Genomic DNA, 27201 nt, shown 5'->3' on the forward strand with positions numbered 1-27201 from the left:
TTACATATTACTTTTATTTTACATTGTTTTAGTCGAATTCAAATAACTACAACGAGAATAACAGTTTTACAGTCCACCATTTTATCATTATTTCATCATCCTTTATTAGTAAAGGCGTAAACACCATTAACATATAAATATATAGTTATAATTCACCAGCGTACCGTATAGCGAACACACACTGTTAGCGTCACGATCCACATTAGTAACGTGAGTTTACTTACAACAGGTTAGACGTTAATACCACCACCGAACACACGGGATCCACGCGTAACACCGTCGGTCAACACGAGTGAAATTAGCTACTAACGTGATCAAATAAAAAAACGTCATTTGAAGACTATTTCTTAATTGAATTGAGAACAATTATGGAGTAAAAATACAACGAGTAACCAATCTACATCCAAACATCGTAGACAAGTGACAATTGAACAATAGATACGTTATCGCTGCGATTAGCATGAGATAGAAAGAGACGGCAACGTGCAGCGTCTTGTACTGTCTTTAGTTTACAGGGTCTACAAAGCACAATCCTTTTAAACGTAATTCTTGTAACTGCAACTCTTACTATTTTTTAAAAAAGCTATTTTTTTTTTGTCTCTACTAATTCATAATTTCTATCAGACATTCAAGTATTGACAGAAAGAAATCCTTTTTATGGGATAAGTCCGCCATTGCACTCATTCTTAAGAACTTTGTATCCAAATACAATAAATGCAAAAATAAACTGGAAATAAATTGTAGTTCGCTTCAGAAATTTTAAGGAAATATTAATTTTAAAAAGTATATTTCCCAAACAAATGCAATAGAAACTGAGACGAGATTAGGCAGTTACGATATGAAAGTCGTTGAGATTAAACTAAAATATAAATAATCAGTTATCACTCAATCAGTTGTCCCACATAATCAAAATATGATTTATGATAGGACAACAAAATTTACAACATTGTAGCTAATTTCACATACGAAACAAACGAGAACAATTCACACCATCTTCTTGCCCTGTTTTCTGTCACATTTAAAATCAAACATCAAAGTAGCGTTATATTGTATTAGCGCTATACATAAATTACGTAAATAACAGTGTCATAATGTGCTAGTATGGAGCGTGAATGTGTGTACTGTACTACCACAATAATAAGTTACATTGGTAAATATCGATTGTGCAGAAACAGATAATATAGGGTGCTGTGTTATATATACCAGTTAAGGGACAATAAAATGGGACAACAAAATGGGTCAACGAAATGGGACACCAAAACAATTTTATCTTTAACATAATTTTGTTGTCCAATTGTCCCATGATCGAGAGCTCATGTCCCATACTCAAGTATCGACAATTGACTTAATTACCAGTAAATAAAAGATATTTTTTCCCGTGAAAAGCATACCAAACAGTCTTCATAGTCGTAACTTATCAAAATGGTAGTACTGTAACTGTGTATTTATTTGGTATCTAAATATTTAATCTTTGACGGCACAAAAGTGAACGCTAAATTCTTAATCATTAGGTAAGTACATGATTAAATCTCGTGATAAGAATATTAAAATTTATATGAATATGTTTGACACGAATTGTACCTGAAATCATATCATAGTGTCTAATATTGTTTTAAAAAATTCTTTAGAACCGATTTTTAATCAAAAATATATTCCAATAACCATAGTGTAGATAAAGTGTAACGCAATAATGATAATTCAGAATTTGTATGTAATTCACGTAAGTGAACATCTTTTGCTAAGGAAATCGAAATGCAATTTCGAATTTTTCATATTAAACTGTTTACCAACCACACGGTCAGTTTGTATGAAATGTAAAAAAAAATTCATGTTTCGAATCATATTCCTTGGGGAAGTTAAGACTTTTTCCCTTATACCCTACAAACTGTATATTCCAATAATTGAAAAAATAATAAAGAATGAAACATTTCAAAAGTCTGAAAGAGCCTGAAAATGTCTCAGAGTCAAAATGTAATTGAATAAATTTGTATCAAACTATTTCACTTTTGAGTTAAAAATACGCAAAAAGAATATTTGTGACACTCATGTAGAAATAAATTAATTGTATGGCATGTCATAGAAATATTTTTAAATTTTTGTATAGGTTATATCTAAAATGTAAAAGGATACTGTCTTCAGGTGGCTTGCTCTCGGCGGAGTCCATACCGGGAAGCGCAGCTGCCACCCGTCGGAATAACTGAAATGAATAAATTATTTACGTCAACAACTATAATATGTAATATAATAAACGCCACCAAGTACTTGCTCCTCATCAGACTTCAGGCAACAAATTTCTGGCATGACTTGACTCGGGAATTCGGGAATATTTACAAAGTTATTTATATACAAAAAATTAAAGATTGAGTCCCACAAAAAAACCCAACTTCCATCATTTTGATTTAAAAACTAAACAACTGAACGGATTTTGAAAAAAAAATTCTTTTGCGCCAATCTGTAAGTATATGCTTTCAGACATTAAAAAAATTTTCCAAATAGATTTAGAATTAACTGAGTCATGAAATAACAAACAAAAAAAAATACAACCGAATTGTGAATATCCTTTTTTTTAAGTTTCAACCGACTTCTTAAACAGTTTCAAAAGACAAAATGCCACACAGTGCCATACCGCGCAACCAGCGAATAAAACAGCCAAAGTGTTGTTTTAAATACATACATTATTTTTGTCTACCATCGTAGCAACCTCAGTTAATTAGAATAAGGCACTGGCTGCGGTTTATCATTTTTTTTGTACCATACAAACTGTCAGCCGCATGATGGAAAGTGGTAACCATCGCGCAATAAACAACATTATAACTAAATGTAAGAATACTGACAACTCACTACTTGGCACAAAAATTTAGTTTAAATTGTGTGAACAAATTTGAATGACACACACACACAGATGGACCGTACCTTATTATATGAACATAAGCCTCCCCCTTTGGTAGTTTTTCCAGTAGTGCCATGCTTGGCAGGCGGATTGGGAATCGCAGTTAGGCTCTGGAGATGTTTTAAATGGGTCGCTGCTGTCCATCTCTCGCCCTCCCTTAGTCACCTCTTACGACACCCACTTGAAAGGAAGGGGTAGCCTATTCTATACTGGTACCGCACGGCAATATGGCAACTTTATTACTTTAATATAGGCCACCCCTTTCTTTCCCATGGGTGTCGTAAAAGCGACTAAGAGAACTTAAATGTTGCGGGATGGACAGCAGCGTTACTCTTAAAACATCACCTAATCTCAACTGCAATTGCTGACCTGCCTAGCGTGGCAACTACTGGCAAAACCCTCCTTATAGGGGAAGGCCTATGTTCAGCAGTGGACAGTTAACGGCTGATATGGTATGGTTAGAATATAATACATTTAACAAATGCAAGATATAGGCTACACATGGCAAAACCAAACGCCGGTGCCGCCACCATCAAGTAACGTCTACATTACATATGCCTTAAAGCTTTAATTTAATGACAAGTAGCTTGTTGTGCTTTTTTTTTAATGGATGATAATGGAATGTTAACCCTGCCTGCGCTAACGGTACACGCGGGCGTGACACCAGTGAGAGATGATAGGTGAGAATGAAAAGGCAGGTCAGTTAGTTCATCATGATGAATACATCTGGAATTCAGCATGATGGTTTCCAGGGGGAACCACATGAAGGTCGACCTGATAGCGTATATTGCTAACAATAGGACTAACAGCAATATACGCTAGCTTGTTGTGTTGGAGCGGTGTGGCTGCAACGTAATCGTCGAAAGGAAGGGAAGGATCATTAGCTTTATAGATTTACATGGCGCCATCTGTAGCACCTTCGCCCCGCGCCAGTTCCGTCATTCCCATTTAATATCTAGTACGTGACTAGCTTGCTAACTCGCTTAAAGTTATATCCGATACGCGCTGTTTCCATGAACATTATGTTAAGTTCCTTCACCTTTCTGTCACCGACTGCGGTGGACATTTATCGCTTGCGAACTTGTCTGACACAAATCCGGTACATGGTGTAAAGAATATCATGACAGTTGCAGTATATTCTTTGATCTCTACAGTTTTGATACCATTTTCCATAAGGTAAGACGTTCGCTTGCTTGCTATTCGAAGTAGTACTAAAATCTAGTCCTAGGAATGGTAACGCATGCAGGGTATCATGGGCGAAATAGTATACCATGTTATGTCCATGGTACTGCTCATGTCTATAGGCGACTGTTACCACTTTCCATCAGGTAGGCCGTCAGTTTGTTTGCCATTATAAGTTCCATAAAAAAATCTAGAAATGGGTAATATACAGGAATATCTATATACTGTAGTTACAATATGTATATATTGACCCAATAAAATATATATTATATATCGGTTGTCCAATATATAATATTGAAATGAAGCACCCGATTGAAACGAATGAAGATATCCGAATGTGATGACCTTTTTTTCCACCATCAATTTCCAGAGAAACCCAATATCGAAGCATATACATATATTACCCACGCTTACTAAACATCCTAGACCTAGACATCTACGTGAGTGGCATGCTAACTTGTTTGACATTACATCCGGCTCTGGCGCATCTCTATGAATATGACGTTGAGTTCTTTATTGTATCGCTTCGTCAGATGTGAGCGTCTTGCTGGCAGCAATTTTTTTATACTACTATGGTGACAAACAAGCATACAGCCCATCTGATTGTAAACGGTTACTGTAGCCTATGGACGCCTGTATTGTCTTGCTCGCCGTTTGTGGTCAACCGCTCATTAGGCTAACAATTTTAAAAAGTACAGTAATCCCCTTATAACACTGTATTCATATTACACGATTTAAATCCCTCGTATAATACATACTAATAATTGAAAATTCTATTAAAAAAAGATGTCGATGGAACGTTATTTCAGATAATTCCGACAGCGAATAAACATGTTATAAAACTATTAATTTATTTGAAATTAACTGTTTTTTAGTTAAGTTTTGTATTTGTAATATTCTTAGTTTGATTTTAATTAAACACACATATCGTCATATTCGTAGAATACTGACGGTTCTGACAAATATTACATATAAAGATCCGTCAGTATTCTACGACTATGACGATATTTCGTTTATAACATTGTTTTTTCTTAATATTCGATTTAAATCCTCTTTTAATGAGAACAGTTAAACGTGTATTATTTGTACATAACGCGTTATACGAGAATACTCCTACAAGTTTTTCTGTAACGCGAAACGAATCTACCGTGTTATAGGGGGGATTACTGTAATAGCAATATGCTGTCCCGCTTACCTGTTTGACATTGTATCCAGCCTTAGCGCTGGTCTCTATGAACATGACGTTGAGCTCCTTGGCCTTCCTGTCGCCGTCCTCGGTGGACACCTGCCGCTTGTCCGACAAGTCCGTCTTGTTGCCCACCAACATGATGATCACGTCCGAGCCGCGTTCCGTGCGCACATCGTCGATCCACTTCGACGTTTGGTGGAATGAATTCGCATCTGGAAGGTCGGTTTATTTGTTAATAATATTGTTTATTCATCGCTTAAAAATATCTATATATATTCAATGGACAATTATGGAATGGTAACCCCGCATGCGCTATCGGTATAAAGTGGCGGAGCACTGAGGATGAAAGTATGTCAGGACCTACTGAGGTGCTTGTATTCCCAATACTGACGAATTTATCAAGAATTACCGATGGTATCTAGGAGTACCGCGTGAAAGTCAACCTGATTGCTAATAATTGAGACATTAACCCTATTAGGTATTTATACACAATAATAGAAATACATAAATTGACGGATAGAATGAACAGTGACTGACAAAACTGAAAAAGATATTGTAAGTAAGCAACTTTTTATAAGAAGTCTGTAAATGAGAAATTTCAAATAAAACCGTAAAACGTTGGTCGGGTAAAGTGTGTCACCAGACAATATAGGTGCAGTCTTACAGACAAGATGGCGGAACATTACACAACGTATTCGACGAGGCAATGAAAACATCGAAATCAACGTTTTCAGCTTTATCTTTAGTTTTTAAAGTAATTGCTAAATGAAAGAGACAATGATTTTCAGACGTTATAAATATGTATAAAGGTCTTTGATGATCTTAACACATACAGTAACAAGATCACCAGAGGGAGACTTTGTACAAAAGTCTATTGCTTGGGTACTTCTGTCTCATTCGTGTTTCAACCGTGAAGCGGTTGTGTTTGCATGGCTGTGTTTCGGTTTGAAGGGTGGGATATGGCGTGAATTTACTGGGTACAGAGGAATAACACCTGAGTCCTCAGGAATGGCAACGCATGGGGGGTATCATGGGCGAAACAGTATACTTTGTTATGTCCATGGTACTGCTCATGCCTATAGGCGACGGTTACCACTTTCCATCAGGTGGGCCGTCAGCTTCTTTGCGATTCTAAGTTATATAAAAAAAATCATCAATGGTGAGTGAGATGATGAGAGATACTTTATCTGTAAGTGAAATTTTTGGGTCAATTTCTCGCATTTTAACGTTCATCAATCAGTTATAATAAAATACCTAAAATTGCATATTGCAACACACATGTCGTGTGTATGTATATGTGTATGTATACACGATTTACATAAAGGAAAAATTTCGTACAAAGACTAAATTTACCAAAAAATTAGATGAATTAAATAATATAACTCATTCTTTCAAGAGTCGCTTAAAAAATACAATTAACATGATAACAATATAAAAAAATATAGCAGACACAAACAGTTAAAAAGATGAATAAATAAACTAATTATGTAAATATTCATTCATTTAAAAGTGCTGTTTTTAAAAATTTTTGTTATATCCACTTGTTTTCTATTATAACAAGACCTCTGGACGCTTACACATTTAGATGTGACCTTCAAACAAAACGGGGCCAATAACTTCTCCAGATTAAATAAGTCTGTTATTTTAGAAGAGGGCAATCAGACCTCAAAGTTTCACTGCTACAGTTTTCATTGGAAAACACATCTGGTCTCCGGCCGAGAGTTTAGCTACTTAATGAATAATTTTACTCTCGATATAGATAATATACATATAGATGAAGCATTTAGTGTCAAAAACATGTCCTCAAATATGACAATACGACCGTTGGCTTGAGGACTGAAATTGTTTCTCAGAGTGAGAATATTGTCGCCTGCTTGGGTACCTCTGTCTCACTCATATTTCTAATATATGATTTTTTTATGCAATTTAGAATAGCAAACAAACTTACGGCCCACCTGATGGAAAGTGGTAACCGTCGCTTATAGACATGAGCAGTACCGTGGACATGATAGAGTATAGTGTTTCACCCATGATGCCCTCCATGCGTTGCCATTCCTGAGGACTCAGGTGTTATTCCTCTGTACCCTGTACCATAAATTCACTGCCATATTCCACCCTTCACACCGAAACACAGCCATGCAAACACAACTGCTTTACGGTAGAAACAAGAATGAGATAGAGGTGCCCAAGTCTCCTCTGGTATGATGGCGAACCGCATATAGACTAGTAGAAAAACAACATATACGTGTGTGTGACTTACTTCAAACACTCGAAGATTAACCACCGTTTACTAACAGAAGTTGCACAACCTTCCTATTAGCCATCAATCTTCGACTGCTATTTTCAACGTCAAACCTCTTATAAACCTATTTTAGCTATTGAACTTTATTGAAAAAGAAAATATCAAAACAGTGTAATAAGCTAAAATTGATTGGTATTTTTTTTATACAACTTAGAATGGCAAACAAGCTGACGGCCCACCTGATGGAAAGTGGTAACCGTCGCCTATAGACATGAGTAATACTATGGACATAACAGAGTATACTGTTTCGCACATGATACCCCCCCCCATGCGTTGCCCTTCCTGGGCAACTCCTGTATATATTCCTCTGTACCCAGTAATTTCACGCCATATCCCACCCTATAAACCGAAACACAGCCATGCAAACACAACTGCTTCACGGTTGAAACACGAATGGGACAGAGGTACCCAAGCAATCGACTTTTGTACAAAGTCTCCCTCTGGTAATTTATTATATATATATGAATCATGTATATTAATTAAAACGCACCTGCACTTATTTGAAATAAACTTTAAAATATAGATAATTGACAATTGTAGTGGTGTGGGGGAAGGGGTGTAGTAATGCGGACTACCCGTTCCTAGCATTATACTCTATCAGGTCAACCTCCACGTGGTCTTAATACCATCTTACTGAATTCCAAGTACTCATCACGATGGGCTTGACTAGCCTGCCTTTTCACCTATCGTCCCTTACTGGTGCCCAGCCAGCGTATAACGTTACCGCAGGAAGGTTACCATTCCATTATCATCCATTAAAAAAAAATCTTTTAGAAGGATTCCCTGTAAACTGGTGCAATCCTCAATGTCAACAACATTATAGAGCGACAGCTGTTACGTAATGGCAATACGAGGCTACAGTAAGTTACTTTCGGAAATAAAAGAAATTTCCGACAAAAAGATTTAAAGCAAGACCATTTTCTTAGAAAAAATTAAAGCAAGAACTTTCCCTTAGAAAAATTCTATTTAAATGATAAAATAATGTAAATTGGCTTAATTATATATATAATATAAAATATACATATAATAAACCTAAGGTAAACTTTCTACAATATTTATATAATATTTTCCCGCTATTATTGTTATTAGTTATATATTGATGTTTTAATCTATTATACTTTTTTTATAACTTGAGATAAAATAAATTTGTGTTTTTATGAATTTTAATGTTATTTGTTATTTATTATTATTTACATTGAATTGCTTATTTCTCAGCTTTTAGCGCTGGTAATTATACTACACTTACGGGTACGTGACCAAGTAAGTGCAGTGTGTATGTTTGAATGGAAGGTTATGTTTGTGTATGTCGGGTGGCTACTTCATCCTCATCTATATCTAAGAATTTTCTAACTATTCTGCAAGTATTTAATATAACAGCCTTTTGTAGGGAGATGTAGAGATTTTTTCGTAGACCTATTTGTTTTAGACTATGGTGTTAATGGTTGGGAATGACACCTGTAGATGAAAGGACTATCGGGACTATGTAAACTTTTTCCTGTTTCCAGATTCTTGTGACTTCATCTTTAAGTTCAGCGTATTTGTTAATCTTCTCAGCTATTGTTTTTTGGAGATTGTGTGTATTGGGTATTGCGATATCAATAAGGTAAGTTATTTTATTTATTTTGTCTTGTAGGGTAATATCCGGTCTATTATAATGGATGGTCCTGTCGGTAAGTATGGCTCGATCATAATATACTTTACATGTTAAATTTTCCAGCACGGTTTGTGGGGTATATTTATAATATGGAGTGTTTGTGTCTTCAATAAGCTTGTGTTTCTGTGCTAGGGTTTGGTGAATGATGTTGACTATCTGATTATGTCGGTGTGTGTAATCAGTTTGTGTAAGACTTACACATGCCCCTGTTATATGTTGAATTGTTTCAGGCTGAATATGGCATTTGCGACACTTATCATTAGATATGGTTGGATCTTTAATAATAAATTTTCTGTAATTTTTGGTGTTTATGATTTGATCTTGTATTGCAATTAAGAACCCTTCTGTTTCTGGGAATAAATTGCCTATTTTCAGCCATTGATTCGATGCCGTTTTGTCTATATGTGTTTGTTCTAGATCATGAGGGTGCCTTCCATGTAGTGTTTTTTTCTTCCAATTTTCTATTTTTTGATTTTGCAGTTCACTAATTGTAGAAATTTCTGTATTTGTTTGATTATTTAGGTTTAGGGGAGTGTAATTTTGGTCATTTTGGACGATTGCTTTGTGTAAAGTACTAGTGTTAGATTTTGAACGAAAGAAGGTTCTTAGTCCTGTTATTTGTTTTTGCCACATGTGACTTATATCTATTAGACCTCTGCCTCCGTTCTGTCGTTTAATAGTAAGTCTTTCTATAGCAGATTTAGGATGCAAGTTGTTATGTTTCGTAAGTATGGTTCGAGTAGTTCTTTCTATTAGTTCTATATCAGTTTTTGACCACCTTATAATGCCAAAAGAGTATATTAAGATCGGAATAGCATAGGTGTTAAAGGCTTTTATAAGATTTTTGCTAGAAAGTTGGGATTTGCATATTGAGTTTATACGTTTTCTATACTCTGTTATTAACTGCTGTTTTATCGAAGTGTGATCAAGACCTTTTAACTGGTTATACCCTAAATACCTATATACTTCGTTTGGCTCTAAAGCTGTAATTGTATTGTTATCATCGATTGTGTAGTTGCCGAGTTGTACCTTACCTCTAATAATATGTACTATTTTACACTTTTCTAGTCCAAATTTCATGTTAATATCTTTACTAAAATTTGTAGTGACTTCTAAAAGCTTTTTCATTTCTTTATCTGTTTTAGCATATAATTTTATATCGTCAACATATATGAGATGTGAGATAATTGTTTGTTGGGCGGTGTTTTGTAGAGGATATCCAACTCGGCAACGATGCAGTAAGTGAGATAGGGGGTTTAGTGCTAAGCAAAACCACAATGGACTCAATGAATCGCCTTGATAAATGCCTTTCTTGATAATTATCTGTCGCGTTTTAATTATTTTTTTATTAGTGCTTAATTGTAGTGTAGTTTTCCACAGTGGCATTATGTTACGTAAAAAGTCTATTATTTTGGAGTTTATTTTATAAATCTGTAATATTTTTAATAACCAAGAATGTGGAAGACTATCAAAGGCTTTCTGGTAATCAATCTACACTGTACCTAACAGTGTAGATTTCTGGTTTTTATTTTAGCATGTTTATGGATAGTAGAATCTATAACTAATTGTTCCTTGCATCCCATGTGGCCCCGCCTGCATCCCTTCTGTTCCTCTGCTATTATATTATGGTGTTCTATATGTGCGTTGATTTTAGTTGCGATTGCTGACGTCAGAATTTTATATATCGTTGTTAAGCATGTGATTGGCCTGTATTTGGATGGTTCTGAGGAAAATTTTGTTTTTGGTAGCATGTAAGTTATTCCTATTGCAATAAATTCAGGTATATCCTGTTTACCTAATATAACGTCTGTTAGATTTTTTGCTAAAGCTTTGTGTAACGATATTAATTTTTTATACCAAAAGTTATGTATTTTGTCTATACCAGGTGATTTCCAATTATGAAGTTTTCTCGTAATGTCTGCGATATCAATCTCTTTTATTTCATTAAACTCCATTTCTTCAATAGTATTCCACATTTTCTTTTCTTCCTCTATCCAATCAGCTTTGTCATTGTAGTGTATTTGTTCTTCCCAAATGTTAGACCAAAATGTTTCTAATTGCGTTTGTGTTGGTAATTCTAAGTTTTCTTCAGCAATCATGTTAGTTTCTAATTTATGCAAGTTTTTATAAAATAATTTTTCGTTAGTTTCAAACATTATGTTGTCCCTTTTCCTTTGCATTGCTTTCTTATATCTCCTGAGTCGATGAACTTTCAGTGCTAGAGTCTGTTTGAGGGTGTCTAAAAATTCTTCAGGCTTTCTGTTCTGATTTTCATGTCTTGTGTGTGTTGTTCTACTCTTGAAAATTGCTTCAACTCTTTTAATAATTTTATTTGATCTATTGTTATTAATATATTGAGTCAGTCTGCCGCAGTGTGCTCTTAATTTATTTATATCTTTTTCTAGTCTTATTTGCCACGATGGTTTCTTAATACACATGTTTTTTATCTTTCCCCCGTATTCCTTTACTTTGTAACCAAGTTCTTCAGATATAACCAAGGCTGTGCAATATACTAGGGTATGTAGGTCTGTTAGTTGCATATCCTCTGATATAAATTGGTTCAATAGTTTATTGTTAAATAGATCTATTAACTGAGTAAGTTTAGGACTGTATCTAAGTTTAGGCAGTTTTGGTCTTACTGAGGGGTCCATTCCAGAATACTGGATTAACGCTGTCTTTAATTTATCGATTATTTCTTGAGCCTGGTTTTCAATATTAGGAATACTCTCAACCAAGGAGTCAACGTCGTTTTCTATTGTTAAAGTTACAGTTTCTGTTTGTGTAGATGTATGTGAAATTTGTGTGTTCTGTGAATATGATTTTAAAAGTGTTGATAGTTGCGAATGTGAGATTGTTTCAGTCTGGATATTTGTTAAAGTAGTAAAATTCGTACTTATACTATTAGTCTCTATCTCTTCCTGAAGTTTTGTTCGTGCTTCTTCTTTCAACAGATTAAGCTCCTCTTCGGTTAAAAGTTTGTTTCTAATAATTGCTCTTCTTTGATCAGAAATTCTTTGCTCTGTTACTTTTTTCTCGGGATATTGTCGTGAAAAGTGTTCATGTAGTTGTTTGCGATATGTTGTCATGTCAGATTCTAATTTGGTGATAATATAATAAGTACGCATGATGAATGTGTTTACGTCTTTGTTCCATCTCATACGTATTCTAGGTTTTCCAGCCCTAGTGGACGCAGGTAAAAAGGCATTTGCCTCCTGCGCAACATCTAAGGTTGGGGTCAGACTGTTTCTAATTCTATTAATTGTAGAAGATGGTGTTTGAACATTTATTATATCGGCTGTAGTGTTTTGTGTGGTGAGAGCCCGCCTGTTCAACTCTTCACCGCTGACGGTTCGCATGCTGTGACGTCCAGCGTCAGCTCCAGACGTGCCCTGGCGATCACCCCCAGGAAGCGGCCCTTTACGACATCTTCTAATCGGTCTCTCCATATTAAATGGGTTACCTTTGCCATGTTAGCCGTGCCAGTTATATAAAAATCACGTGTCCGCCCCCCACGTGGATCAGGTGGTCGATCCGGACGTATGGTTGGACTTTAGGGGGCTTATTATTATTTTTTAAATTTCACTAAAATTCTCATCTCCCCTCTTAAGGAGAGGAGATGGCAACTAACCCCCGGCAGAAGCACAGTCGGCCGGGGTTCAGGGCCCCAGGGAGAGAAACCGGCGTACAATGCGGGCAGAATCTAAGAGCACCACTTTCTGCATCTTTCCCGGAAGTGAACCGCCTCGGAATCCCAACCGTCTGAGATGTTGTTCGAGACTGGTTGGGATAAGACCGTTCACCGACATAACGATTGGGATGATTTCGGTAGATGTCACCCCCCACATTTCGGTCACCTCGTGAGCCAGGTCGAGATATTTTCTCTTCTTCTCGGTTTCGGCTTTCACGAGGTTCTCGTCATGCGGTATGGTGACATCCACCAAAAACACCCTCGAGAGTGCCGATCCATCACCACGATATCAGGTTTGTTCGCAAGAACGGTCCTGTCCGTGATGATGGATCGGTCCCAGTAGAGCCTTACGCTGTCGCTTTCGAAGACCGGCTGGGGCTCATACTTATAGTACGGTAACCTCTCATTCGCGAGGCCGTACTTCAGAGCTAGCTCTTGATGGAGTATTTTGGCTACCTGGTTGTGTCTGTGCAAGTACTCAGTGTTGGCAAGAGCTGAACAACCCGAAAGCACATGTCTGAGTGACTCTCCGGGATGGCGACATGCTCGACAGATGTCCTCAGTGCCATCCTTCAGAATGTGCTTTCGGTAATTGTTCGTCTTAACCACCTGATCCTGTATTGCACAGACAAAACCCTCGGTCTCTCCGAAGAGATCACCGAACTGTAGCCAGTGCACGGAGGTCTTCGTGTTTACGTACGGCCCGTGAAGGGCTTTGAAGAACCTTCCGTGCAACTCCTTCTCTTTCCATACGGCCTCCCGCTGAGAGGTACCCAAAACTTCGGGTTTTCGCCAGTCCTCTTTAGCCAGAGAAAGAGGGGTGAATCCTTTGTCACATTCTATGACCTCTCTATGCAAACCCTCGTCTCTTTTCTCCAGAAAATATGTCCTGAGGCTGTCAATCTCGCGGTTGTGCATGGTCTTAACGCTTAACAAGCCTCGACCACCAGCTTTCCGCGGGATATACAGCCTCATGACTGACGATTTCGGGTGATGCATTCTATGGAGGGTCATAGTTGTGCGGACTTTCCGATCCAGGGCTTCGAGTTCGGTTTGAGACCATCTGAGCACGCCAAAAGTGTAAAGGAGTACGGGTATGACCCAGCCGTTATAAGCTCGGATTTTATTGGCGCCCGACAAAGAACTTTTCAGTACTCTTGTAAGGCGCGCAAAAAATTCCTCGCGGACTGACTGTTTCATATCCGTCTCCTTCACACCGATGTTTTGTGACATGCCCAGATACCGGTATGTTTCAGCCTCGGAGAGGGTTTTAATATTAGAGGGATCTGTGGCGATCCCTTCAGTTTGAGTGACCCGTCCCCTCTGCACATGGAGGACCGCGCACTTGTCTATTCCGAGCGCCATTCTAATAGAGCTGCTATAATCGTTTACGATATTTAGCAGCTCCGTCAGGCGTTCGATGCTCGGAGCTAGCAGTTTCAAGTCATCCATGTACAGAAGGTGAGACACTCGTGTACCTCCTCTCCGATACTGAAATCCAGTCCCCGAATTCTCCAGTAAAGTACTGAGTGGATTCAGGGACAGGCAAAACCAAAGTGGACTCAAACAATCGCCCTGGAATATTCCTCTCTTTATCTCTATCCGGTCAGCGGTATCCGTCAATCGCTCGCCCTGGATAGTCAGGATCGTCGTCCACTGCCTCATGCATGCCTCCAAGAACACTCGAACTGTACCGTCGATCTTGTACAGCTCGAGTATCCTCCGGAGCCATGAATGGGGCACGGAATCGAACGCCTTTTTATAATCTATCCAGGCGGCGGAGAAATTCCGACGGTTCCGCTTGACCACGTGGCCAGCGACAGCATCAATGAGGAGCAGCTCCTTCGATCCGCGGCTACCGCCCCTGCATCCGTTCTGAGCGCTAGATAGGATCTTATTCTCGTACACATGACGAGAGATCTTAGCGCTCAGAACGGATGTTAACGTCTTATATATTGTCGTAAGACAAGTAATGGGGCGATATTTAGATGGATCCGCGGTATCGTCCGTCTTAGGAGCTAAATGAGTGATCCCGGTTGTAAGGAAGTTCGGGAGCGTCCTGTTTTCGAGGGCACTCTGGAATTGCACGGCTAAGGTCGCATGGCTGGCCGAGAACGCCTTTAACCAGTAGTGCTGCAATCCGTCGATCCCCGGACTTTTCCAGTTCGGAGCCCGACGAATCGCGGCAACCACGTCTTCCTCCGTAATGGCAATGGCGTTCATCGGCGTTATTCGAGCACATGCTTCCTCAACATCGTGCATCCATGCGCCCTCCTCATGTTCCACAGGTTCAGACCACAGCTGTCTCCAGAAGGCGACGAAATTGGCTGTTTCGGGTCTTTGTCCTGTGGGCTGTAGTTTTGGGCGCTCCAAGTTCCTATAAAACTTCCGTTGATCACTCATAAAGAGGCGATTCTGTTGATACCTCTCAACCCTCTCAGAGTACCGTCGGAGTCGCTTCCCCCATGCAGCGATCTTCTGCTTCAGTTCATCTATGCGCTCCGTAAGTTTGTGCCCGAAGGCCGGCTGGAACAGACGTACACCTGTCCCAGCAAAGGCCTCTTTTACGGAGCGCATAATTCTCGGGCGTGTGTTGCCCTCCCTGAAGCAGAGCAGTCTACCAATGAGGACTCTGGCCTGGGCGATCCGTCGTTCAATCCTTCTTTTCCAGGCTGGTTTCATATTATCCCTTTGGATATTACGTCCAGCCCGGGGCATTTTTGCGCCGGTATATCGGCATACTGCCAACGCAGCGCCAAACAGGATTGAACTCGTCTCTCCCAGGTCACCGCTGCCCTCAAGGTACTGAGGCAGCAGTCCATTTGTGGCCTCAATGGCATCCCGCGTCGCCACATTTGGATATATCCGGGGAAGCTTCGGTCTCTCTTCGAGGGGAGTTCTTCGGATCTCTAGAATCGCCTCCTCTAGTATGCTCCTCATATGCTCTATATCCTGGGAAGTTGTTCCGTCCGCATCTGCTTCTGAAAGCGTTTCGGCAACCACCTCTACGCTAGGTAGCACGTCTGAGATGGGTTGCTCTACGGTCGCGGAGTTTGCTTCTGGAACAACTTCACTTCGCAATCGTTCGAGTTCGGTCGCGCTAAACATACCAGAGCGCTGTATGTACCGAACTCTGTCGGCTAAGTTCTGTTCCGAGACGGTTAGATCCGGTAAAAGACGCAGAAACTCGCGGTGCATTACTGCCCGGTATCCTGTTCTGCCTGTTTCTGTCCCTGTAGCCCTGAAGAACGCACGCATGAGGTCCTCATTCATGGCTCTTGTCCACCTCATGCGACGTGTACCACCAGTGGCGGGCACCGATTGCTGGGCCTGTGACGGCCCTGCCGGCGCCAAGCCAGCTGATGTCGATGGCGAGGGGTCGGACCGGCCAGGTGGTGGGGCCGGTCGGCTGGCTCGCATTCTGCCGCGCCTACCGCCAGTTGTAGACGCGCCCCGGCGACCCCCGGGCAGCGACTTAATATTATTATTATTATTTTTTTACTTTCTATGACTATGAGATTACTCATTTACACTCGAACCACGGACGGGTCATTTTGACGGGTGTTTTTTAATTCATTACTTAATATAGTTCTAGGTTATACAAACCACAAAGTGATAATTGTAATATATTTTAATTGTAATTTAAAATATATTATAATTATTTTAATTAAAGTAAATGAAAAGTCACAAAAACTTATCTCTCCATAACAACAAATTTGGGAGATATTAAGTAATGAATTTAAAACACCGGTAACAATGACCCGTCCGCGGTTCGAGTGTTAAAATGGCTAATTTTAACAAAAAATTATAATATTATATTTAACAATTTTGGTACACAATTAAAAATACAAATATTAAATATTCAATAACAGCAGAACATAACGATTCAAAATAAACTTTATATATAACAAATATCATTTATCTAAACACCTATGTTTAAATAAACTATTGATTGATTAAAATACAATTTAAGGTCAACATTTAATACATATGTATACCTTTAATACATAGTTCTTTTTTATACAACTTAGAATGGCAAACAAGCTGACGGTCCACCTGATTGAAAGTGGTAAACGTCGCCTATAGACATGAGCAGTACCATGGACATAACAGAGTATACTGTTTCGTCCATGATACCCCTCATGCGTTGCCATTCCTGAGGACTCAGGTGTTATTCCTCTGTACCCTGTAAATTCACGCCATATCCCACCCTTCAAACTGAAACACAGCCATGCAAATACAACTGCTCCACGATAGAAACACGTATGGGGCAGAGGTACCCAAGCAATCGACTTTTGTACAAAGTCTCCCTCTGGTAATGGATTTCGATAAAGACCTACGTAATACCATCGCGTTTTATGTTAGGTATAACATGATTCGGAGTTACACTCCCCAGCGAGTTTATTGCAATAAAGAATGTTTACGATTTTACGGCCCACTGGAAAAATGAGACTGTATAGTTTACTGCAATTGAAATATATATAATGTATCTTCTTTATATGTTGTCTTGTCACATATTTTAAACTTTAATTTATAAGATATTTAGTTTTATGATTACAATTATAATAAATCAATTTAAGTTCATTGTAATTTTTAAATTACTATTTGCATGCCTACTTTACTATAAGGCAATTAAATAGCTGCCAAAACTAAATTCACATAGCTATGTTACTGTAATCTATCTCGCTGTTTAATCGCAAATTTATTTCTTTTTATTTTATTAAAATAGGAATTTTATGAACTTACTATGTTCCTACTATGTTTTTACAGGATTAGGATGATTTTATAAGACTTAGGATGAATTCGAAGCAACTATCCAAAAAGACATAGTTCCATTTATATATAAATAATGGTATATATAAACAATAAACGTTTAAATGTAGTCAAGTACACAAATGGTTGAACGAATTTTAATGAAATTTAGTTGTAGACCGTTTTCTAGATAGAATATAATTTCATTACAGTGAAATATAAGCCATAAGTTTTACCAGTAGTGGTCACGCTTGGCAGGTGGATTGGCAACCGCAGTTAGTAAAAAATAAGATATATTTTAAACTAATACACCCAAGGGGAAAGGGATTGTTAGTAATGGGGTCTAATTGCCCCATTGCTAGAAATACACCCTATCAGGTCAACCTCTACGCGGTTTCCCCTGGAAACCATCGTGGTTTATTCTTGTGGATTCGTCACGGTGAGCTAACAGATCTGTTTTCATCCTCATCTATTATCTATCACTGATGCGCCGTCAATGTATACCGATAACGCAGGTTTTCATGTTCACTGTTTCATTTTCACTTATTAAAAAAGAATTCACACAAGCACAACTAGTCAATTAAATATTTGTTATTCGTTGGCACAAAAATACTGAACGAATCCGAGTGAAATTGGAAACACGGACAGGATCCCAATTTTACCACATAAAATACTGATTGACGAGAGCTAAGTCACAGGGTAATAAATGAATATGATCACTAAAAAGTGTTCTAGAAACTCCCACAGGAACGAAAAAGGTTGTCGCAGGCAAAGTCTTGTATACTTGGCAATGTCTAGCCAAGTATAAATTATTATACAGCTATGAATACTATCACCATTCGACGCTGAGCAGACGCTTTCACGATACGGCGCGCTTTATAAAATAATTTTTTATGCGGCTGGGTTAACAATCGCGAGTACATTACGTTAACGAAATGTTATGTCAGTTTATGTCCATGCGTCATTTCGAGCGTTATAAAAGTTTATGTTGATTACACCTGCCATGTGTTTTACAACAATAGCATGAACCACCTACATCCATTGACAAATTGTACACTCTCTTAATAATTATTGATTAAATTCAGTTAATTTATTACAATTATGAAAATAATATTTCAACATAGATATTATTACATACTTACATATATTTGAATTACAATAATGTTTTAATCAAAAAATAAATTAAATTAATAATTATTCAAAGTAATATATATGCCCCGTACCCGATCCAAAGGTCCCCCCCCCCCCCCATAAGACTTGCCTTAACTAAATTAAAATTTTGTTAAATGGACCTACTTTTTAACAACAAAAATATGAATGAATGTAAATTTTTTATTGTTCCCTTAAAAAATAATACAGATTATAAAGATTTATAATATGTAGACAAAAAAAAAACAAAATAACGAAACTTAATTGTAAAAAAGTAAAATAAAGAAGAAATAATGGGCAGCCTTATTGCTAAATATTAATATCATACCGACAACCTTAGATAAAAATCATACTCATCATTTCAGCTATTATCCGTCCACTGCTGGACACAGTCCTTCCTCATAGGCTGCCATAAGGAAGTCCTGAGCTACCTGCATCCATTGACTCCCTGCAATGCATTTGAGGTCGTCACTCCATCTCGTGGGGGGTCGATTAAAGGAAAATGAGTAATATTATTTTAACTTTTACAAACTAAACGTTTGTTTACATATCGCCTATTCACATTCAGAAGTTTTACGATCAATTAACGCAGTTTTTCTCTTATCTGCCGACTAGTAATAAAAGTATTACGAGTAGCAATTTGAACTGCATATTTAATCTCAACGCTTTGTAGCTAACTGTAAAAATAGTCGTTTCTTGTATGAGATAATGAAATGGTACCAGTGAGGGATGATTGGCGAGAATGAAATCAGATCAGAATAGATAACTAAGATGGTTTCCAGCGAAAACCGCGTGGAAGTTAACCCGAATGGGTATATTAGAAGTAATGACATCACAGACTCCATTGAATATTGATAAAAAAACATCCTAGATAAATACGTAGGGTACTTTATAACCTAATTCACGTGGGCAATACCGCAAGATACTACTAGGTTATAATGTTATCAACAGGTCGTTCAACTACAGACGCAGGTGCAGAGTTGCTTAGACACGTATTTGCTGCATGGAAAACTAAAATGGATGTGATAGGTGTTTTTTGTGACCTTTCTAAGGCTTTTGATTGCGTTGATCATAATACATTGCTAAAAAAACTTGCTTTTTATGGCGTCAAAGACAATGCTTTAAATTTAATAAAATCTTATCTATCTGATAGAATACAGAAAGTGAAGATTAGCAACGCTACGTCTGACGGGTCACTTGTGCAAATGGGTGTACCTCAAGGATCTATTCTCGGTCCATTTTTATTCCTAGTTTACATTAATGATCTCCCATATGCCATGCAGGATAGATGCAGCATAGTATTATTTGCAGACGATACTTCATTGATTTTTAAAGTTAATAGAATGACTAATAATTATGACGATGTAAATAGTGCTTTGCGGCGTCTCCTGCACTGGTTTACAACTAACAATCTTATGTTAAACGCTAAAAAAAAAAATGTGTTAATTTCTCTCTGTCTAAAAGTTTTAATACTAATTGCAATATTAAATTAAACGAATCTCTCGAATTTATAGAATCTACTGTCTTTCTAGGAATCACACTAGATAATAAAACACAATGGGGTGCACAAATTCAAAGCCTTGCAGCGAAACTAAGTTCAGCAGCTTTTGCCGTGCGTAAAGTTAGACAGTACACTGATACTGATACTGCTAGATTAGTCTATTTTAGTTATTTTCATAGTTTACTCTCTTATGGAATATTACTATGGGGAAAAGCGGCAGATATTAAGAATATATTCATATTACAAAAACGTGCCGTTCGAGCGATCTACTGTATGAAGAGTCGTGACTCATTAAGAGAGAAATTCAAAGAGGCAAATATTCTCACCGTTGCTTCTCAATTTATATATTCAAATATTCTATATGTTCATAAAAATCTTGACTTATTTCCAAAAAACAGCAATATTCATAATATTAATACTAGATTTAAAGACAAACTTGCTGTCCCCAAGTATCGTTTAGAAAAAGTTAATAGGTCTTTTATGGGAATAGGTATAAAAATTTACAATAAGATACCAAAGGATATGTTGAAATTACCCTTAAATAAATTCAAAACATCTGTTAAATCATATTTACTGAGCAAAGCCTATTACTCACTAAACGATTACTTGAATGACGAGTGTGCATGGCAATAGTTGTTCATGCACTGAATTTTCATTTAATGTTAGACATAGACACCTATATAAATATACATTGTAAATAAACTGGCTTTAAAAAAAAAGTAATTCAATTGAGTTTCTTGCCAGTTCTTCTCAATTGGATCTATATACCGAACTGGACGGTAGGGAAAAAAATAAAATTATAATGTAAAAATTTGACGTTCATAAGCGGCTAAAATGTCCTACATGAATAAATGATTTTTGAATTTTGAATTTTTGAATTTTGAACAAGGAATTCAACCTTACACCTTAGAACCTAAATGGTCGCGTACAGGGGATTTCAAAGGAGTTTTCACCCGCGAACGCTGAGGTTGTGGAATGAGCTCCTTTACGAGGTTTTCTTCAGACTTCAGCATGGGGTACTTCAAGAATGCGTATTAGTTTCTTCAAAGCCTTGTGTTATAGAGATCCACAAGAGGCCAATGATCGTTTACCATTAGACGGGACGTATACTTGTTTGACATCTTTGTGGTATAAATTTAGTTTCAAACTGATAAAAATAAACATGATTTCAATTAGTGCGAGTTATTAGCACTAGGTAGGGAGATTTAAGATTAGGATATGAGGGCGGTCCTGTAAATATTTGCCTCTACGGCGCCGGAACGCCGAAGGCCGGCCATGGCACAAACACAAACACGCAAAATGTGTCTCCTAAAGACAATTGAATGAATTTCTGTATTATTTACAAACTCAAAGCTAAATTTACTTAATACTGAAGCAGAACACTCTACTCCTCAAGAATGCAAATGCATGAGGTGTATCATGGACCCAGCAATGTAGATAGATAGATAGATACTATTATATATTGTTTCCTCCAAAAGATTAGAACAGTAAACTTATTCTAGATATAAACAATTACAAGAAATAATCACAATGACAAAACAATGAGCGACTTTACCGCTAAATTTTATAATGTATTCTATAATTTTACGGTTTAAGACATTTATAGATATAATGTTCATGCCTATAAAATAACTTATCAGTTTCCTTTGAGGCTCTAGGACACAAGTGATAGAAAGGTAGAGAATTTTTAGTAATCCACCAGTTCCTACTGGAAATCATTATAGTAATTTTTTATAGAATTCTTTACAATAGGCTAACTGACTTGCTTTCATCCTCACCTGCCATCCCTCATTGTCAGCGTGTAGATACAGATAGTGAAAGTGTGACAATTCCATTCTCGCGTATAAAAAAAAAACGCACAAGTGACAAGGGGTAATTAATAAAAAAGTTACCATACGCCGTATGTTAAAAACCAAACAATGAAAATCTGAAGGTACAACTAAGTAACAAACAATATATAGTTAGAGGCACACGATTCTCACTGTCTACCCTCTAAGAGACCTGGCGCAAAGATAAATAGATAATCTTAGGATTAAAGATAAATAAATACATAAACACCTAATTACAATAATTTATGCGATAGAAATTTTGCACTAACAATTGTACATGCTCGTACGTGCAAATTCGTATGCATTCATTGTATATGTTTTGTTCGAATAAAAATATTTGTTATTATTGATGTATACATATATTTCTGTTTACCTTATCGTATATCTTCTTATAACTTATACAAAAGTTTATATATGTGTATTATTTTGTATTTAGCAAAATATTTGGTGAAACCAAACTGCTTTTGTTTTGTATACGGATAATCAGCGAAGCGTATCAAATAAGGACACGACACATCCATTACCTACATATGCTTCAAGCATATATGTTTATAAATATTTTTTAAATAATATTTTTTCTTCAAAAATAATATATATTTAGACAAAAATTAATATAGAACAATCCGAAAGTGAAGCAAAAACAATACCGAAAACTGACGAATATATGTCGTAACTTAAAAAATTCGATTGAACTGATCCTTCTTTGATATCATCCTTTAAGCGCAAAACAAATAATTTGTATTCATATGTGTATTTGTACTGGTCAAGGTATGTTCTATATATAATATGTATCTATCTATCCTATTTAAGAGCTGCGCTCTTGTCGGTGGAGCTCTTGCCACTTACTGTATATATTTACAAAAAAAAAAAGCATTAAAGTATGTTTATTAGTTGTACAATTTCTGTTAGTTTGGCACAAGATGGAACTACATACATGTCTAGTGATATTTGTTTTGAAAATAGTGATATAGTTACAGATACTTCATAAAGTACAAGTTGACGATAATGAAATTTATTTTACGTGATTTGTAATAGTAAAAGAATGGCATTAAATGTAACTAAATAATAAATATCTAAAAGTAATGTATGTTAGAATTAATTTTAGCCAAAAACCTAGTTGTATCTAAAATGTATGCAATTAATGTTTACGTAATTTATCTATGTTATTGCAAAATAAATGATTTAATGATTGATTATTCCGTTTTCTCACATGCTTTAGGCTTCGGTGGGCACGTAAAGCCCCAGTAAGCTATTTCAGTCTTTGGTCATACACAAATAATTTTTAAGACTAAAGGGCGCCACACAACTGTATTTACACAAAATAATTCCTATTAAAATTAGGGCAAAGGAGCCTTGAAAAAATGCATGTTCACTGACTTTGAAGAAAACAAGCGGAGTAGATAGATGTACGTATAACACCGCAAGATTTGCGAGCCAGGTAGCTAACCTACTCATAAATAATACATGAGCCTGTCGGCATGTCTCAGACAGTATTGCAAATAACAAGTTGAGATTTGCCCCATTCGTAATACTAAATTTTCGGTAGCATACCTATACCAGCTAGAGTGACTTCAAAGAGAAGATTCTCAGTTCTCCTACCGTTTTGTATGTTACAACAACAGGACGACAATTTAAAGCGATTCCAGGAATCATTTTTGCGATAAGGATTACTCCTGTGTTGATGGCATATTTTTTTAAAGCTGAAGTAGCAAATTTTTAACTGGACAAAATCTACTTTAAAACCCCCTCATTTTTTTTTTTTAAAATACCTCCAGAAGAAATGAGAATTGCCTGTTGTCTTCATTTGCCTGAATATATGTAATTTTGAATATATTACTGAATAAAAATATTTATTTTATTTTCTATTTGTGTTAAGCGATATGGTCACTAATTGCAAACGCATCTTGCAGATTCATTTTTATAAAAAAAAAAATAATTTAAAAGTTAAAAGACAAAATTAAAAAGTGACAGATACCTTTCATTATTTTATTGTTAAAAGTTTTATAACAACACATTATATTTGAATATTAGATCGAAAAAACTCGACTAGTTTCGGAATCAATTCGTGATCCTTAGTCATGAGTGACTGCAACGCGAGTACGAGCCTCACTGCGTGCCACAGCCCGCTAAATTGTATTTTAACAATGAAGTAAGTAAAATATTTTAAAAGCTTACAGATTTTTCAAAGACAAAAAAAAATCCCACGAATAACCGAGAAACTAATTGAATATATCAACTTTGGACCGTTCCATCCACCCACCCTTCATATAACCACCTCAATGTTTAGCCTCTATCTGGGGATTTAGTTGGGCCGTGATTTAATTAAGTCAGGTTCATTATTTTATTTTTAATTAGCTCATCTGATTCAGGGGCTGTATTACAAGCGACGGCTTGTGGTATAGCAGTGATATTAACTTACACGTAGGTACTATACAATTACAGTCTTGTAGTGGCAACCTTCGGAACGTTCGGGCGCGAGGCCATCGACACACTTTCAGCGATTCAGACGTATATATCATGCAACCAATCACGTACCTAAATGTGTACAAACGCAAGCTAATTTTTTTTTTTATATTTTTTATACCACAAAGGTGGCAAAGAGCATACAACTCATCTGATGGCAAATGGCCTCCGCAGCCTATGGATGCCTGCAAAATCAAGGATGTCAAGTGCGCATTGCCAACCCTGAAGAAACCTTAATACACTCATTTTGAAGAACCCCATACTATAGTATCTAGGAGAATCTCGACAGAGAGCTCTTTCCACAACCTAAGCTTTCGCCGGAGGAAATACCTTTGAAACTGAACTGTGACCTATATGATAATGCCGCCTATACCTGGTTTAAGCTAATGGTGTAACAGTGGGGGAAAAGAGATTGTTATTAATGCGGACTACCAGACCCATTGCTACCAATATACCCTACCCTGTTAGGTCAACCTCCACGTGGTCCTCCCTGGAAACTATCGTACTGCATTCTAAGTATATTCACACTGTAGTATTGATCTGACTATTCATTCTCACCTATCATCCCTCACTGGTACCACACCAGTTACCAATATACCGTTAACGCAAACGGTGTTACCAATACATAACATCATTTGGTGGGAAAAGGATTGTTAGGAATGGAGATTGACACCCCTATTGTTAGCAATATACCCTATTAGGTCAACGTGGTTCCCCCTAGAAACCATCGTGAACAATTCTTATTGAATTCGTCACGATGGGCTAACTGACCTACTTCATCCTCACCTATCATCCTTCACTGGTGCCCCGCCGGTGTATACCGATAGCGCGGGTGGAATTACCATGCCATTTTCATCCATTAAAAAAAAAAAAAACATAACATCCATTTAAAATAAAAGTAGCAGTGAGGGTAGATAGGTATAGTCTGTTTCAATTGAACTTAATGTAAATGTAAACAAACGAATAACTAACTCGAGCATAGGATAATCTCCCGATGTGTTACGCTTAACTACATAATATTATAAATGCAAAAATAAGTTTTTTATTTGTTACGCTTTATTGATTATGATGAATTTTGATACAGTGATAGATGGGACGCCGGAGATGGTTATAGGCTACTTTTACTCCCAGTCAGTGAATATCACAGTCACGCGGACAGTCGTAGGTAAAAATTTGTAGTAATAAAATAAAAACGAGTTTATATAGAAACAAACCGAAATTGAATATTTCGGTTTGTTTCTATTTTTATTTGGCAAGTATTTCTGTGACAATATCAATAAAACACAGTTACTTTATTTCCTTTCGAAACATACTGCAAGGATGACATCAGATTGTCTATCAGGTTCACACAGGTATCACATCAAGTTCTGCAGAAATTAATCTACAAAGCTTTCCAACGCGGTACGACCGCATGAAATTCTACCTGACCTGGGGATTATAACTTCTGTTTGGGCTAGTTTAACGATGATAATCCGATACCGGTTGCATCGCACGGCTTGAAGGTCGTTTTACCACACAAGAGAGTGCTGTCGCATCGCACCTGAGCGCAACTATGTTCAGATTGATAAAAAGAAAAAAAAAAAAAAAAAAAAAAAAAAAAAGCAATATGGCGTTGGCGCGAAAAGTGATGACGGGTTACGCTCTATTTTTATGTATTTATTTTATAATAAAAGACATATGATATATGAAATTCATAGTTTGCGACGACGTGGTTTTGTGTGCAACTTGTTATATATATTTCATAATAAGACTAAATTTCTATTAATGAAAAAACTGATATGTGTGTCATGGACGTGTGAAGTACCCGACATTACGCCACCCTATTCAAATACAACATTTGTGCGTGCTCCGGAGCCCGTGAGGATCCTTAGCTGCGCCGTGGAGAAAGACAGCAATCCCAGGAGGCAGGTGAACCAGCACATCAAAGAGGTACGATTTATTTAAGTTGTTGCGAACGGCATACCGGTCTAGGAAAGTCGTTGTTAACCGCCCTCGCTGCTGACCCTTGGACTTATAGTTTTTCGCCCACACACATTTGTGGTCCTTCGGCCGTATACGGAATCCTATTTTCGACTCCTTTTTTCAAAATTTGGAATACTAATTTCATTTTATTTCATACTGGATTCAGAATTTAGCCGGTCCGTATACTTAAATTCTAATAATATTGCAATACATGTTATAGTACTGCACATTTTAAACGTATGTTTTACGTTTTATTAGATTTCATCTTTATTTAATCTAATTTACCTACGCTAAGCTTGATTTAGTGATTTCATCTCATAATATTTCTGATGCGGGTATTACGAGTGTACCATCTTTGGTCATTTTATATATACCGTCAACAGTTTTATTAAAGTCGTTTAATAAATACTTAGAATGTGTCATTATAATAATGTACCATGATTAGCGTCACTGTATACCGAGCTAGGTTTATAGAATATGTTTCCTGAATTAGTAGCAAATAGGTAGGTATAAAATTTAGGTACAAATAATCTTGTACTTGTTTAATTTACGGAATAATACGTGTAACAGTTTATTTTATAAATTAGGATATTAATATATTGAGTACATTGGTTATTTAGATATTTCATAATCCTATATA

At 36.9% G+C, this 27201-nt stretch overlaps 1 protein-coding gene across 2 annotated transcripts in view; it reads right to left on the reverse strand.

Annotated features, from left to right (window-relative positions):
- LOC113518565 (ras-related protein Rab6) overlaps window positions 1–27201 on the reverse strand; it is a 49177-nt gene that overhangs the window by 10307 nt on the left and 11669 nt on the right. For both annotated transcript variants that reach the window (XM_026903548.3, XM_026903549.3), the window contains exons 4-5: window positions 5268–5473; window positions 2131–2197 (exon numbers count right to left, since the gene is read on the reverse strand). In XM_026903548.3, coding sequence (XP_026759349.1) covers window positions 2131–2197; window positions 5268–5473 — 273 coding nt within the window. The remainder of the gene's footprint in view (window positions 1–2130; window positions 2198–5267; window positions 5474–27201) is intronic.

This window comes from Galleria mellonella, unplaced genomic scaffold, assembly GCF_026898425.1.
Source record: "Galleria mellonella isolate WM207_F2 unplaced genomic scaffold, CSIRO_AGI_GalMel_v1 utg200, whole genome shotgun sequence".
Taxonomy (NCBI): domain Eukaryota; kingdom Metazoa; phylum Arthropoda; class Insecta; order Lepidoptera; family Pyralidae; genus Galleria; species Galleria mellonella.